Source organism: Myxine glutinosa, chromosome 2, assembly GCF_964187855.1.
Source record: "Myxine glutinosa chromosome 2, kmMyxGlut1.1, whole genome shotgun sequence".
In the NCBI taxonomy this organism is placed as follows: Eukaryota; Metazoa; Chordata; class Myxini; order Myxiniformes; family Myxinidae; genus Myxine; species Myxine glutinosa.
The window spans coordinates 45,610,759-45,625,916 of record NC_136262.1 but is presented as its reverse complement, the minus strand read 5'-3'; the positions used below and the strand labels follow the sequence as shown (position 1 = coordinate 45,625,916).

The 15,158-nt window shown below is 40.8% G+C and overlaps 1 protein-coding gene across 1 annotated transcript in view; it reads left to right on the top strand.

Annotated features, from left to right (window-relative positions):
• Window positions 1-12,115, top strand: part of LOC144888195 (uncharacterized) — a 588,989-nt gene extending 576,874 nt beyond the window's left edge. The window contains exon 4 of the mRNA XM_078772589.1: window positions 12,006-12,115. Within this exon, the coding sequence (XP_078628715.1) occupies window positions 12,006-12,115 (110 nt within the window). The remainder of the gene's footprint in view (window positions 1-12,005) is intronic.
• The last annotated feature ends 3,043 nt before the right edge of the window (window positions 12,116-15,158 follow it).

Here is a 15,158-nt window from a genome sequence, read left to right as displayed (position 1 = left end):
CTTGTGTTAGTGTTGAAAAACCACTTTTCGCACTTGTGTTTGTGCAGGAAACCACTTTTGCACTTGTATTAGTGTGGAAAAAACACTTTTTGCACTTGTGATAGTGTTGAAAAACCACTTTTCGCACTTGTGTTGGTACAGGAAACCACTTTTGCACTTGTATTAGTGTGGAAAAACCACTTTTCGCACTTGTATTAGTGTTGAAAAACCACTTTTCGCACTTGTGTTAGTGTTGAAAAACCACTTTTCGCACTAGTGCTGGTGCAGGAAACCACTTTTGCACTTGTATTAGTGTGGAAAAAACACTTTTTGCACTTGTGTTAGTGTTGAAAAACCACTTTTCGCACTTGTGTTGGTTCAGGAAATCACTTTTGCACTTGTATTAGTGTGGCAAAACCACTTTTCGCACTTGTGTTAGTGTTGAAAAACCACTTTTCGCACTTGTGATAGTGTTGAAAAACCACTTTTCGCACTTGTGTTAACGTTGAAAAACCACTTTTCGCACTTGTGTTGGTGCAGGAAACCACTTTTGCACTTGTATTAGTGTGGAAAAACCACTTTTCGCACTTGTGTTAGTGTTGAAATACCACTTTTCGCACTTGTGTTCGTGTTGAAAAACCACTTTTCGCACTTGCATTTGTGTTGAAAAACCACTGTTCGCACTTGTGTTGGTGCAGGAAACCACTTTTGCACTTGTGTTGGTGTTGAAAAACCACTTTTCGCACTTGTGTTAGTGTTGAAAAACCACTTTTCGCACTTGTGTTTGTGTTGAAAAACCACTTTTCGCACTTGTGTTAACGTTGAAAAACCACTTTTCGCACTTGTGTTTGTGCAGGAAACCACTTTTGCACTTGTATTAGTGTGGAAAAACCACTTTTCGCACTTGTGTTAGTGTTGAAAAACCACTTTTCGCACTTGTGTTCGTGTTGAAAAACCACTTTTCGCACTTGCGTTAGTGTTGAAAAACCACTTTTCGCACTTGTGTTGGTGCAGGAAACCACTTTTGCACTTGTACTAGTGTGGAAAAAACACTTTTCGCACTTGTGTTAGTGTTGAAAAACCACTTTTCGCACTTGTGTTAGTGCTGAAAAACCACTTTTCGCACTTGTGTTGGTACAGGAAACCACTTTTGCACTTGTATTAGTGTGGAAAAAACACTTTTTGCACTTGTGTTAGTGTTGAAAAACCACTTTTCGCACTTGTGTTAGTGTTGAAAAACCACTTTTCGCACTTGTGTTAGTGTTGAAAAACCACTTTTCACACTTGTGTTTGTGCAGGAAACCACTTTTGCACTTGTATTAGTGTGGAAAAAACACTTTTTGCACTTGTGATAGTGTTGAAAAACCACTTTTCGCACTTGTGTTGGTACAGGAAACCACTTTTGCACTTGTATTAGTGTGGAAAAACCACTTTTCGCACTTGTATTAGTGTTGAAAAACCACTTTTCGCACTTGTGTTAGTGTTGAAAAACCACTTTTCGCACTTGTGCTGGTGCAGGAAACCACTTTTGCACTTGTATTAGTGTGGAAAAAACACTTTTTGCACTTGTGTTAGTGTTGAAAAACCACTTTTCGCACTTGTGTTGGTTCAGGAAATCACTTTTGCACTTGTATTAGTGTGGAAAAACCACTTTTCGCACTTGTGTTAGTGTTGAAAAACCACTTTTCGCACTTGTGATAGTGTTGAAAAACCACTTTTCGCACTTGTGTTAACGTTGAAAAACCACTTTGCGCACTTGCGTTAGTGTTGAAAAACCACTTTTCGCACTTGTGTTAACGTTGAAAAACCACTTTTCGCACTTGTGTTGGTGCAGGAAACCACTTTTGCACTTGTATTAGTGTGGAAAAACCACTTTTAGTACTTGTGTTAGTGTTGAAAAACCACTTTTCGCACTTGTGTTCGTGTTGAAAAACCACTTTTCGCACTTGCATTAGTGTTGAAAAACCACTTTTCGCACTTGTGTTAGTGTTGAAAAACCACTTTTCGCACTTGTGTTGGTGCAGGAAACCACTTTTGCACTTGTATTAGTGTGGAAAAACCACTTTTCACACTTGTGTTAGTGTTGAAAAACCACTTTTCGCACTTGTGTTAGTGTTGAAAAACCACTTTTCGCACTTGTGTTAGTGTTGAAAAACCACCTTTCGCACTTGTGTTGGTGCAGGAAACCACTTTTGCACTTGTATTAGTGTGGAAAAAACACTTTTTGCACTTGTGTTAGTGTTGAAAAACCACTTTTCGCACTTGTGTTGGTGCAGGAAATCACTTTTGCACTTGTATTAGTGTGGAAAAACCACTTTTCGCACTTGTGTTAGTGTTGAAAAACCACTTTTCGCACTTGTGTTAGTGTTGAAAAACCACTTTTCACACTTGTGTTAGTGTTGGAAAACCACTTTTCGCACTTCTGTTGGTGCAGGAAACCACTTTTGCACTTGTATTAGTGTGGAAAAACCACTTTTCGCACTTGTGTTAGTGTTGAAAAACCACTTTTCGCACTTGTGTTCATGTTGAAAAACCACTTTTTGCACTTGTGTTAGTGTTGAAAAACCACTTTTCGCACTTGTGTTGGTGCAGGAAATCACTTTTGCACTTGTATTAGTGTGGAAAAACCACTTTTCGCACTTGTGTTAGTGTGGAAAAAACACTTTTCGCACTTGTGTTAGTGTTGAAAAACCACTTTTCGCACTTGTGTTAGTGTGGAAAAAACACTTTTCGCACTTGTGTTAGTGTTGAAAAACCACTTTTCGCACTTGTGTTAGTGTTGAAAAACCACTTTTCGCACTTGTGTTGGTGCAGGAAATAACTTTTGCACTTGTATTAGTGTCGAAAAACCACTTTTCGCACTTGTGATAGTGTTGAAAAACCACTTTTCGCACTTGTGTTAACGTTGAAAAACCACTTTTTGCACTTGTGTTTGTGCAGGAAACCACTTTTGCACTTGTATTAGTGTGGAAAAACCACTTTTCGCACTTGTGTTATTGTTGAAAAACCACTTTTCACACTTGTGTTCGTGTTGAAAAACCACTTTTAGCACTTGCGTTCGTGTTGAAAAACCACTTTTCGCACTTGTGTTGGTGCAGGAAACCACTTTTGCACTTGTGTTGGTGTTGAAAAACCACTTTTCGCACTTGTGTTAGTGTTGAAAAACCACTTTTCGCACTTGTGTTCGTGTTGAAAAACCACTTTTCGCACTTTTGTTAACGTTGAAAAACCACTTTTTGCACTTGTGTTGGTGCAAGAAACCACTTTTGCACTTGTAATAGTGTGGAAAAACCACTTTTCGCACTTGTGATAGTGTTGAAAAACCACTTTTCGCACTTGTGTTCGTGTTGAAAAACCACTTTTCGCACTTGCGTTAGTGTTGAAAAACCACTTTTCGCACTTGTGTTGGTGCAGGAAACCACTTTTGCACTTGTACTAGTGTGGAAAAAACACTTTTCGCACTTGTGTTAGTGTTGAAAAACCACTTTTCGCACTTGTGTTAGTGTTGAAAAACCACTTTTCGCACTTGTGTTTGTGCAGGAAACCACTTTTGCACTTGTATTAGTGTGGAAAAAACACTTTTTGCACTTGTGATAGTGTTGAAAAACCACTTTTCGCACTTGTGTTGGTACAGGAAACCACTTTTGCACTTGTATTAGTGTGGAAAAACCACTTTTCGCACTTGTGTTAGTGTTGAAAAACCACTTTTCGCACTTGTGTTAGTGTTGAAACACCACTTTTCGCACATGTGTTGGTGCAGGAAACCACTTTTGCACTTGTATTAGTGTGGAAAAAACACTTTTTGCACTTGTGTTAGTGTTGAAAAACCACTTTTCGCACTTGTGTTAGTGTTGAAAAACCACTTTTCGCACTTGTGTTAGTGTTGAAAAACCACTTTTCGCACTTGTGTTTGTGCAGGAAACCACTTTTGCACTTGTATTAGTGTGGAAAAAACACTTTTTGCACTTGTGATAGTGTTGAAAAACCACTTTTCGCACTTGTGTTGGTACAGGAAACCACTTTTGCACTTGTATTAGTGTGGAAAAACCACTTTTCGCACTTGTATTAGTGTTGAAAAACCACTTTTCGCACTTGTGTTAGTGTTGAAAAACCACTTTTCGCACTAGTGCTGGTGCAGGAAACCACTTTTGCACTTGTATTAGTGTGGAAAAAACACTTTTTGCACTTGTGTTAGTGTTGAAAAACCACTTTTCGCACTTGTGTTGGTTCAGGAAATCACTTTTGCACTTGTATTAGTGTGGAAAAACCACTTTTCGCACTTGTGTTAGTGTTGAAAAACCACTTTTCGCACTTGTGATAGTGTTGAAAAACCACTTTTCGCACTTGTGTTAACGTTGAAAAACCACTTTTCGCACTTGTGTTGGTGCAGGAAACCACTTTTGCACTTGTATTAGTGTGGAAAAACCACTTTTCGCACTTGTGTTAGTGTTGAAATACCACTTTTCGCACTTGTGTTCGTGTTGAAAAACCACTTTTCGCACTTGCATTTGTGTTGAAAAACCACTGTTCGCACTTGTGTTGGTGCAGGAAACCACTTTTGCACTTGTGTTGGTGTTGAAAAACCACTTTTCGCACTTGTGTTAGTGTTGAAAAACCACTTTTCGCACTTGTGTTTGTGTTGAAAAACCACTTTTCGCACTTGTGTTAACGTTGAAAAACCACTTTTCGCACTTGTGTTTGTGCAGGAAACCACTTTTGCACTTGTATTAGTGTGGAAAAACCACTTTTTGCACTTGTGTTAGTGTTGAAAAACCACTTTTCGCACTTGTGTTAGTGTTGAAAAACCACTTTTCGCACTTGTGTTAGTGTTGAAAAACCACTTTTCGCACTTGTGTTTGTGCAGGAAACCACTTTTGCACTTGTATTAGTGTGGAAAAAACACTTTTTGCACTTGTGATAGTGTTGAAAAACCACTTTTCGCACTTGTGTTGGTACAGGAAACCACTTTTGCACTTGTATTAGTGTGGAAAAACCACTTTTCGCACTTGTATTAGTGTTGAAAAACCACTTTTCGCACTTGTGTTAGTGTTGAAAAACCACTTTTCGCACTAGTGCTGGTGCAGGAAACCACTTTTGCACTTGTATTAGTGTGGAAAAAACACTTTTTGCACTTGTGTTAGTGTTGAAAAACCACTTTTCGCACTTGTGTTGGTTCAGGAAATCACTTTTGCACTTGTATTAGTGTGGAAAAACCACTTTTCGCACTTGTGTTAGTGTTGAAAAACCACTTTTCGCACTTGTGATAGTGTTGAAAAACCACTTTTCGCACTTGTGTTAACGTTGAAAAACCACTTTTCGCACTTGTGTTGGTGCAGGAAACCACTTTTGCACTTGTATTAGTGTGGAAAAACCACTTTTCGCACTTGTGTTAGTGTTGAAATACCACTTTTCGCACTTGTGTTCGTGTTGAAAAACCACTTTTCGCACTTGCATTTGTGTTGAAAAACCACTGTTCGCACTTGTGTTGGTGCAGGAAACCACTTTTGCACTTGTGTTGGTGTTGAAAAACCACTTTTCGCACTTGTGTTAGTGTTGAAAAACCACTTTTCGCACTTGTGTTTGTGTTGAAAAACCACTTTTCGCACTTGTGTTAACGTTGAAAAACCACTTTTCGCACTTGTGTTTGTGCAGGAAACCACTTTTGCACTTGTATTAGTGTGGAAAAACCACTTTTCGCACTTGTGTTAGTGTTGAAAAACCACTTTTCGCACTTGTGTTCGTGTTGAAAAACCACTTTTCGCACTTGCGTTAGTGTTGAAAAACCACTTTTCGCACTTGTGTTGGTGCAGGAAACCACTTTTGCACTTGTACTAGTGTGGAAAAAACACTTTTCGCACTTGTGTTAGTGTTGAAAAACCACTTTTCGCACTTGTGTTAGTGCTGAAAAACCACTTTTCGCACTTGTGTTGGTGCAGGAAACCACTTTTGCACTTGTATTAGTGTGGAAAAAACACTTTTTGCACTTGTGATAGTGTTGAAAAACCACTTTTCGCACTTGTGTTGGTACAGGAAACCACTTTTGCACTTGTATTAGTGTGGAAAAACCACTTTTCGCACTTGTGTTAGTGTTGAAAAACCACTTTTCGCACTTGTGTTAGTGTTGAAAAACCACTTTTCGCACTTGTGTTAGTGTTGAAAAACCACTTTTCGCACTTGTGTTTGTGCAGGAAACCACTTTTGCACTTGTATTAGTGTGGAAAAAACACTTTTTGCACTTGTGATAGTGTTGAAAAACCACTTTTCGCACTTGTGTTGGTACAGGAAACCACTTTTGCACTTGTATTAGTGTGGAAAAACCACTTTTCGCACTTGTATTAGTGTTGAAAAACCACTTTTCGCACTTGTGTTAGTGTTGAAAAACCACTTTTCGCACTAGTGCTGGTGCAGGAAACCACTTTTGCACTTGTATTAGTGTGGAAAAAACACTTTTTGCACTTGTGTTAGTGTTGAAAAACCACTTTTCGCACTTGTGTTGGTTCAGGAAATCACTTTTGCACTTGTATTAGTGTGGAAAAACCACTTTTCGCACTTGTGTTAGTGTTGAAAAACCACTTTTCGCACTTGTGATAGTGTTGAAAAACCACTTTTCGCACTTGTGTTAACGTTGAAAAACCACTTTTCGCACTTGTGTTGGTGCAGGAAACCACTTTTGCACTTGTATTAGTGTGGAAAAACCACTTTTCGCACTTGTGTTAGTGTTGAAATACCACTTTTCGCACTTGTGTTCGTGTTGAAAAACCACTTTTCGCACTTGCATTTGTGTTGAAAAACCACTGTTCGCACTTGTGTTGGTGCAGGAAACCACTTTTGCACTTGTGTTGGTGTTGAAAAACCACTTTTCGCACTTGTGTTAGTGTTGAAAAACCACTTTTCGCACTTGTGTTTGTGTTGAAAAACCACTTTTCGCACTTGTGTTAACGTTGAAAAACCACTTTTCGCACTTGTGTTTGTGCAGGAAACCACTTTTGCACTTGTATTAGTGTGGAAAAACCACTTTTTGCACTTGTGTTAGTGTTGAAAAACCACTTTTCGCACTTGTGTTAGTGTTGAAAAACCACTTTTCGCACTTGTGTTAGTGTTGAAAAACCACTTTTCGCACTTGTGTTTGTGCAGGAAACCACTTTTGCACTTGTATTAGTGTGGAAAAAACACTTTTTGCACTTGTGATAGTGTTGAAAAACCACTTTTCGCACTTGTGTTGGTACAGGAAACCACTTTTGCACTTGTATTAGTGTGGAAAAACCACTTTTCGCACTTGTATTAGTGTTGAAAAACCACTTTTCGCACTTGTGTTAGTGTTGAAAAACCACTTTTCGCACTAGTGCTGGTGCAGGAAACCACTTTTGCACTTGTATTAGTGTGGAAAAAACACTTTTTGCACTTGTGTTAGTGTTGAAAAACCACTTTTCGCACTTGTGTTGGTTCAGGAAATCACTTTTGCACTTGTATTAGTGTGGAAAAACCACTTTTCGCACTTGTGTTAGTGTTGAAAAACCACTTTTCGCACTTGTGATAGTGTTGAAAAACCACTTTTCGCACTTGTGTTAACGTTGAAAAACCACTTTTCGCACTTGTGTTGGTGCAGGAAACCACTTTTGCACTTGTATTAGTGTGGAAAAACCACTTTTCGCACTTGTGTTAGTGTTGAAATACCACTTTTCGCACTTGTGTTCGTGTTGAAAAACCACTTTTCGCACTTGCATTTGTGTTGAAAAACCACTGTTCGCACTTGTGTTGGTGCAGGAAACCACTTTTGCACTTGTGTTGGTGTTGAAAAACCACTTTTCGCACTTGTGTTAGTGTTGAAAAACCACTTTTCGCACTTGTGTTTGTGTTGAAAAACCACTTTTCGCACTTGTGTTAACGTTGAAAAACCACTTTTCGCACTTGTGTTTGTGCAGGAAACCACTTTTGCACTTGTATTAGTGTGGAAAAACCACTTTTCGCACTTGTGTTAGTGTTGAAAAACCACTTTTCGCACTTGTGTTCGTGTTGAAAAACCACTTTTCGCACTTGCGTTAGTGTTGAAAAACCACTTTTCGCACTTGTGTTGGTGCAGGAAACCACTTTTGCACTTGTACTAGTGTGGAAAAAACACTTTTCGCACTTGTGTTAGTGTTGAAAAACCACTTTTCGCACTTGTGTTAGTGCTGAAAAACCACTTTTCGCACTTGTGTTGGTGCAGGAAACCACTTTTGCACTTGTATTAGTGTGGAAAAAACACTTTTTGCACTTGTGATAGTGTTGAAAAACCACTTTTCGCACTTGTGTTGGTACAGGAAACCACTTTTGCACTTGTATTAGTGTGGAAAAACCACTTTTCGCACTTGTGTTAGTGTTGAAAAACCACTTTTCGCACTTGTGTTAGTGTTGAAAAACAACTTTTCGCACTTGTGTTAGTGTTGAAAAACCACTTTTCGCACTTGTGTTAGTGTTGAAAAACCACTTTTCGCACTTGTGTTAGTGTTGAAAAACCACTTTTCGCACTTGTGTTGGTGCAGGAAACCCCTTTGGCACTTGTATTAGTGTGGAAAAAACACTTTTTGCACTTGTGATAGTGTTGAAAAACCACTTTTCGCACTTGTGTTAGTGTTGAAAAACCACTTTTCGCACTTGTGTTGGTGCAGGAAACCACTTTGGCACTTGTAGTAGTGTGGAAAAACCACTTTTCGCACTTGTGTTAGTGTTGAAAAACCACTTGTCGCACTTGTGTTAGTGTTGAAAAACCACTTTTCGCACTTGTGTTGGTGCAGGAAACCACTTTTGCACTTGTATTAGTGTGGAAAAACTACTTTTCACACTTGTTAGTGTTGAAAAACCACCTTTCGCACTTGTGTTAGTGTTGAAAAACCACTTTTCTCACTTGTGTTGGTGCAGGAAACCACTTTTTCACTTGTATTATTGTGGAAAAAACACTTTTTGCACTTGTGATAGTGTTGAAAAACCACTTTTCGCACTTGTGTTAGTGTAGAAAAACCACTTTTCGCACTTGTGTTGGTGCAGGAAACCACTTTTGCACTTGTATTAGTGTGGAAAAACCACTTTTCGCACTTGTTAGTGTTGAAAAACGACTTTTCGCACTTGTGTTGGGGCAGGAAACCACTTTTGCACTTGTATTAGTGTGGAAAAACCACTTTTCGCACTTGTGTTAGTGATGAAAAACCACTTTTCGCACTTGTGTTGGTGCAGGAAATCACTTTTGCACTTGTATTAGTGTTGAAAAACCACTTTTCGCAATTGTGTTAGTGTTGAAAAACCACTTTTCGCACTTGTGTTCGTGGAGGAAACCACTTTTGGACTTGTATTAGTGTAAAAAAACACTTTTTGCACTTGTGTTAGTGTTGAAAAACCACTTTTCGCACTTGTGTTGGTGCAGGAAATCACTTTTGCACTTGTATTAGTGTGGAAAAACCACTTTTCGCACTTGTGTTAGTGTTGAAAAACCACTTTTCGCACTTGTGTTAGTGTTGAAAAACCACTTTTCGCACTTGTGTTGGTGCAGGAAACCACTTTTGCACTTGTATTAGTGTGGAAAAAACACTTTTTGCACTTGTGATAGTGTTGAAAAACCACTTTTTGCACTTGCGTTAGTGTTGAAAAACCACTTTTCGCACCTGTGTTGGTGCAGGAAACCACTGTTGCACTTGTATTAGTGTGGAAAATCCACTTTTCGCACTTGTGTTAGTGTTGAAAAACCACTTTTCGCACTTGTGTTCATGTTGAAAAACCACTTTTCGCACTTGCGTTAGTGTTGAAAAACCACTTTTCGCACTTGTGGTAACGTTGAAAAACCACTTTTCGCACTTGTGTTGGTGCAGGAAACCACTTTTGCACTTGTATTAGTGTGGAAAAACCACTTTTCGCACTTGTGTTAGTGTTGAAAAACCACTTTTCGCACTTGTGTTCGTGTTGAAAAACCACTTTTCGCACTTGCGTTAGTGTTGAAAAACCACTTTTCGCACTTGTGTTAGTGTTGAAAAACCACTTTTCGCACTTGTGTTGGTGCAGGAAACCACTTTTGCACTTGTATTAGTGTGGGAAAAACACTTTTTGCACTTGTGATAGTGTTGAAAAACCACTTTTCACACTTGTGTTAGTGTTGAAAAACCACTTTTCGCACTTGTGTTGGTGCAGGAAACCACTTTTGCACTTGTATTAGTGTGGAAAAACCACTTTTCACACTTGTGTTAGTGTTGAAAAACCACTTTTCGCACTTGTGTTAGTGTTGAAAAACCACTTTTCGCACTTGTGTTAGTGTTGAAAAACCACTTTTCGCACTTGTGTTGGTGCAGGAAACCACTTTTGCACTTGTACTAGTGTGGAAAAAACACTTTTTGCACTTGTGTTAGTGTTGAAAAACCACTTTTCGCACTTATGTTAGTGTTGAAAAACCACTTTTCGCACTTGTGTTAGTGTTGAAAAACCACTTTTCGCACTTGTGTTGGTGCAGGAAACCACTTTTGCACTTGTATTAGTGTGGAAAAAACACTTTTTGCACTTGTGTTAGTGTTGAAAAACCACTTTTCGCACTTGTGTTAGTGTTGAAAAACCACTTTTCGCACTTGTGTTAGTGTTGAAAAACCACTTTTCGCACTAGTGTTAGTGTTGAAAAACCACTTTTCGCACTTGTGTTGGTGCAGGAAACCACTTTTGCACTTGTATTAGTGTGGAAAAAACACTTTGCACTTGTGTTAGTGTTGAAAAACCACTTTTCGCACTTGTGTTGGTTCAGGAAATCACTTTTGCACTTGTATTAGTGTGGAAAAACCACTTTTCGCACTTGTGTTAGTGTTGAAAAACCACTTTTCGCACTTGTGATAGTGTTGAAAAACCACTTTTCGCACTTGTGTTAACGTTGAAAAACCACTTTTCGCACTTGTGTTGGTGCAGGAAACCACTTTTGCACTTGTATTAATGTGGAAAAAACACTTTTTGCACTTGTGATAGTGTTGAAAAACCACTTTTCGCACTTGTGTTAGTGTTGAAAAACCACTTTTCGCACTTGTGTTAGTGTTGAAAAACCACTTTTCGCACTTGTGTTGGTGCAGGAAACCACTTTTGCACTTGTATTAGTGTGGTAAAACCACTTTTCGCACTTGTGTTAGTGTTGAAAAACCACTTTTCGCACTTGTGTTAGTGTTGAAAAACCACTTTTCGCACTTCTGTTAGTGTTGAAAAACCACTTTTCGCACTTGTGTTGGTGCAGGAAACCACTTTTGCACTTGTATTAGTGTGGAAAAAACCACCTTTCGCACTTGTGTTAGTGTTGAAAAACCACTTTTCGCACTTGTGTTAGTGTTGAAAAACCACTTTTCGCACTTGTGTTGGTGCAGAAAACCACTTTTGCACTTGTATTAGTGTGGAAAAAACACTTTTTGCACTTGTGATAGTGTTGAAAAACCACTTTTCGCACTTGTGTTAGTGTTGAAAAACCACTTTTCGCACTTGTGTTGGTGCAGGAAACCACTTTTGCACTTGTATTAGTGTGGAAAAACCACTTTTCGCACTTGTGTTAGTGTTGAAAAACCACTTTTCGCACTTGTGTTGGTGCAGGAAACCACTTTTGCACTTGTATTAGTGTGGAAAAACCACTTTTCGCAGTTGTGTTAGTGTTGAAAAACCACTTTTCGCACTTGTGTTGGTGTTGAAAAACCACTTTTTGCACTTGTGTTGGTGCAGGAAACCACTTTTGCACTTGTATTAGTGTGGAAAAAACACTTTTCGCACTTGTGTTAGTGTTGAAAAACCACTTTTCGCACTTGTGTTGGTGCAGGAAACCACTTTTGCACTTGTATTAGTGTGGAAAAAACACTTTTTGCACTTGTGATAGTGTTGAAAAACCACTTTTCGCACTTGTGTTAGTGTTGAAAAACCACTTTTCGCACTTGTGTTGGTGCAGGAAACCACTTTTGCACTTGTATTAGTGTGGAAAAAACACTTTTTGCACTTGTGATAGTGTTGAAAAACCAGATTTTTTTAGGACCAGTTTTGCATCCTGAATAAAGGAAGTCAAATTGTGGAAATGATCAAAAATGACAACATTTCGTTGTCTGTACGTTTCATTGAGAAACGAGAGAACAAGATGAGGAGGAACTTGGGGCTGATCTACCAGTGATTGTGATAAAACAGTCACATCCACCTCCTCCTCTGATTCCGATAAGTCAGACATTGCCCCAAATGGTCTGGGTCAATACCCTCAGCCATTCCTGTTTTATTAACAAGTATGCCAACTTCTGGGGGGACCCCAGAGTGTTGGGTTTGGGAAACACGGGCAGACTGACTGAAACTTTCCTCAAATGGAGTTAAATCATTGTTTCCACACTCCTGTGGATTTGTCTTTAGGCCCTCATTTGCTAAATGGGCATCATGTGGTCGGATTAATGATGTATCATTCACTGACTCACTGTCAGCCATATTTACATAATCGCCCTTGTCCGTGTGGGCAATGGAAGCACTTTGTTGTACCGTTTGAATCCCGTTACACTTCTCCCGGTGTTCCGTTTCATTTATTTGGTCAACGTCTTGCACAGAGATTTCAGGAGTATCCTGAAGTGTTTCTGCACGGAAGGTCTGCACATCGAGGACAACCTTTTTAACAGCACCTGGTGTTAACGACTCATCAAGTGCATTTCGTTTACTAGTCATCAACCTAGACTCAGTATCCATAGCAACGCTTTGCCGAGGAGGAATAATATTGGCGATTGAGCTGCTGGTTTCACACTCATTGGGAACAATTAGCCGTGGATTAACGTTAACCTCCTCCTCGTTGGGAATGTTGATTTGAGTACCGGTAACCTCCTCCTCGTTGGGAATGTTGATTTGAGTACCGGTAACCTCCTCCTCGTTGGGAATGGTGATTTGAGTACCGGTAACCTCCTCCTCCTTGGGAATGGTGATTTGAGTACCGCTAACCTCCTCCTCGTTGGGAATGGTGATTTGAGTACCGGTAACCTCCTCATCGTTGGGAATGGTGATTTGAGTACCGGTAACCTCCTCCTCGTTGGGAATGGTGATTTGAGTACCGGTAACCTCCTCCTCGTTGGGAATGTTGATTTAACTACCGGTAACCTCCTCCTCGTTGGGAATGGTGATTTTAGTACCGGTAACCTCCTCCTCGCTGGGAATGGTGATTTGAGTACCGGTTACCTCCCTCCTCATTGGGAATGGTGATTTGAGTACCGGTAACCTCCTCCTCGGGAATGGTGATTTGAGTACCGGTTACCTCCTCATCGTTGGGAATGTTGATTTGAGTACCCGTAACCTCCTCCTCATTGGGAATGGTGATTTGAGTACCGCTAACCTCCTCATCGTTGGGAATGATGATTTGAGTACCGGTAACCTCCTCCTCGTTGGGAATGGTGATTTGAGTACCGGTAACCTCCTCCTCGTTGTAAATGGTGATTTGAGTACCGGTAACCTCCTCCTCGTTGGGAATGGTGATTTCAGTATGGGTACCCTCCTCCTCGTTGGGAATGGTGATTTGAGTACCGGTAACCTCCTCCTCGTTGGGAATGGTGATTTGAGTACGGGTAACCTCCTCCTCGTTGGGAATGGTGATTTGAGTACGGGAACCTCCCTCCTCGTTGGGAATGGTGATTTGAGTACCGGTTACCTCCTCCTCGTTGGGAATGTTGATTTGAGTACCGGTAACCTCCTCCTCGTTGTGAATGGTGATTTGAGTACCGGTAATCTCCTCCTCGTTGGGAATGTTGATTTGAGTACCGGTAACCTCCTCCTCGTTGGGATTGGTGATTTGAGTACTGGTAACCTCCTCCTCGTTGGGAATGGTGATTTGAGTACCGGTTACCTCCTCCTCGTTGGGAATGGTGATTTGCGTACCGGTAACCTCCTCATCGTTGGGAATGATGATTTGAGTACCGGTAACCTCCTCCTCGTTGGGAATGGTGATTTGAGTACCGGTAACCTCCTCCTCGTTGTAAATGGTGATTTGAGTACCGGTAACAACCTCCTCGTATGAAATGGTGATTTGAGAACCGGTAACCTCCTCCTCGTTGGAAATGGTGATTTGAGAACGGGAACCTCCCTCCTCATTGGGAATGGTGATTTGAGTACCGGTAACCTCCTCCTCATTGGGAATGTTAGTTTGTTGCATACCGGTAACCTCCTCCTCGTTTGGAATGGTGATTTGAGTACCGGTAACCTCCTCCTCGTATGAAATGGTGATTTGAGTACCGGTAACCTCCTCCTCGTATGAAATGGTGATTTGAGTACCGGTAACCTCCTCCTCATTGGGAATGGTGATTTGAGTACCGGTAACCTCCTCCTCGTTGGCAATGTTAGTTTGTGGTGTACCGGTAACCTCCTCCTTGTTGGAAATGGTGATTTGAGTACCGGAAACCTCCTCCTCGTTGGGAATGGTGATTCGAGTACTGGTAACCTCCTCCTCGTTGGAAATGTTAGTTTGTGGCATGCCGGTAACGTCCTCCTCATTGGGAATGGTGATTTGAGTACCGGTAACCTCCTCCTCATTGGGAACAATAAGCCGTGGATTAACGTTTACCCCCTCCTCGTTGGGAATGTTAGTTTGTGGCGTACCGGTAACCTCCTCCTCGTTGGGAATGTTGATTTGGGTACTGGTAACCTCCTCCTCGTTGGGAATGTTGATTTGAGTACAGGTAACCTCCTCCTCTTTGGGAATGGTGACTTGAGTACTGGTAACCTCCTCCTCGTTGGAAATGGTGATTTGAGTACCGGTAACCTCCTCCTCGTTGGGAATGGTGATTTGAGTACCGGTAACCTCCTCCTCATTGGGAATGTTGATTTAACTACCGGTAACCTCCTCCTCATTGGGAATGTTGATTTGTGGCATACCGGTAACCTCCTCCTCGTTGGGTATGTTAGTTTGTGGCATACCGGTAACCTCCTCCTCGTTGGGAATGTTAGTTTGTGGCGTACCGGTAACCTCCTCCTCGTTGGGAATGTTAGTTTGTGGCATACCGGTAACCTCCTCCTCGTTGGGAATGTTAGTTTGTGGCGTGCCGGTAACCTCCTCCTCGTTGGGAATGGTGATTTGAGTACCGGTAACCTCCTCCTCATTGGAAATGGTGATTTGAGTACCGGTAACCTCCTCCTCCTCGTTGGGAATGGTGATTTGAGTACCGGTAACCGCCTCCTCGTTGGCAATGTTAGTTTGTGGC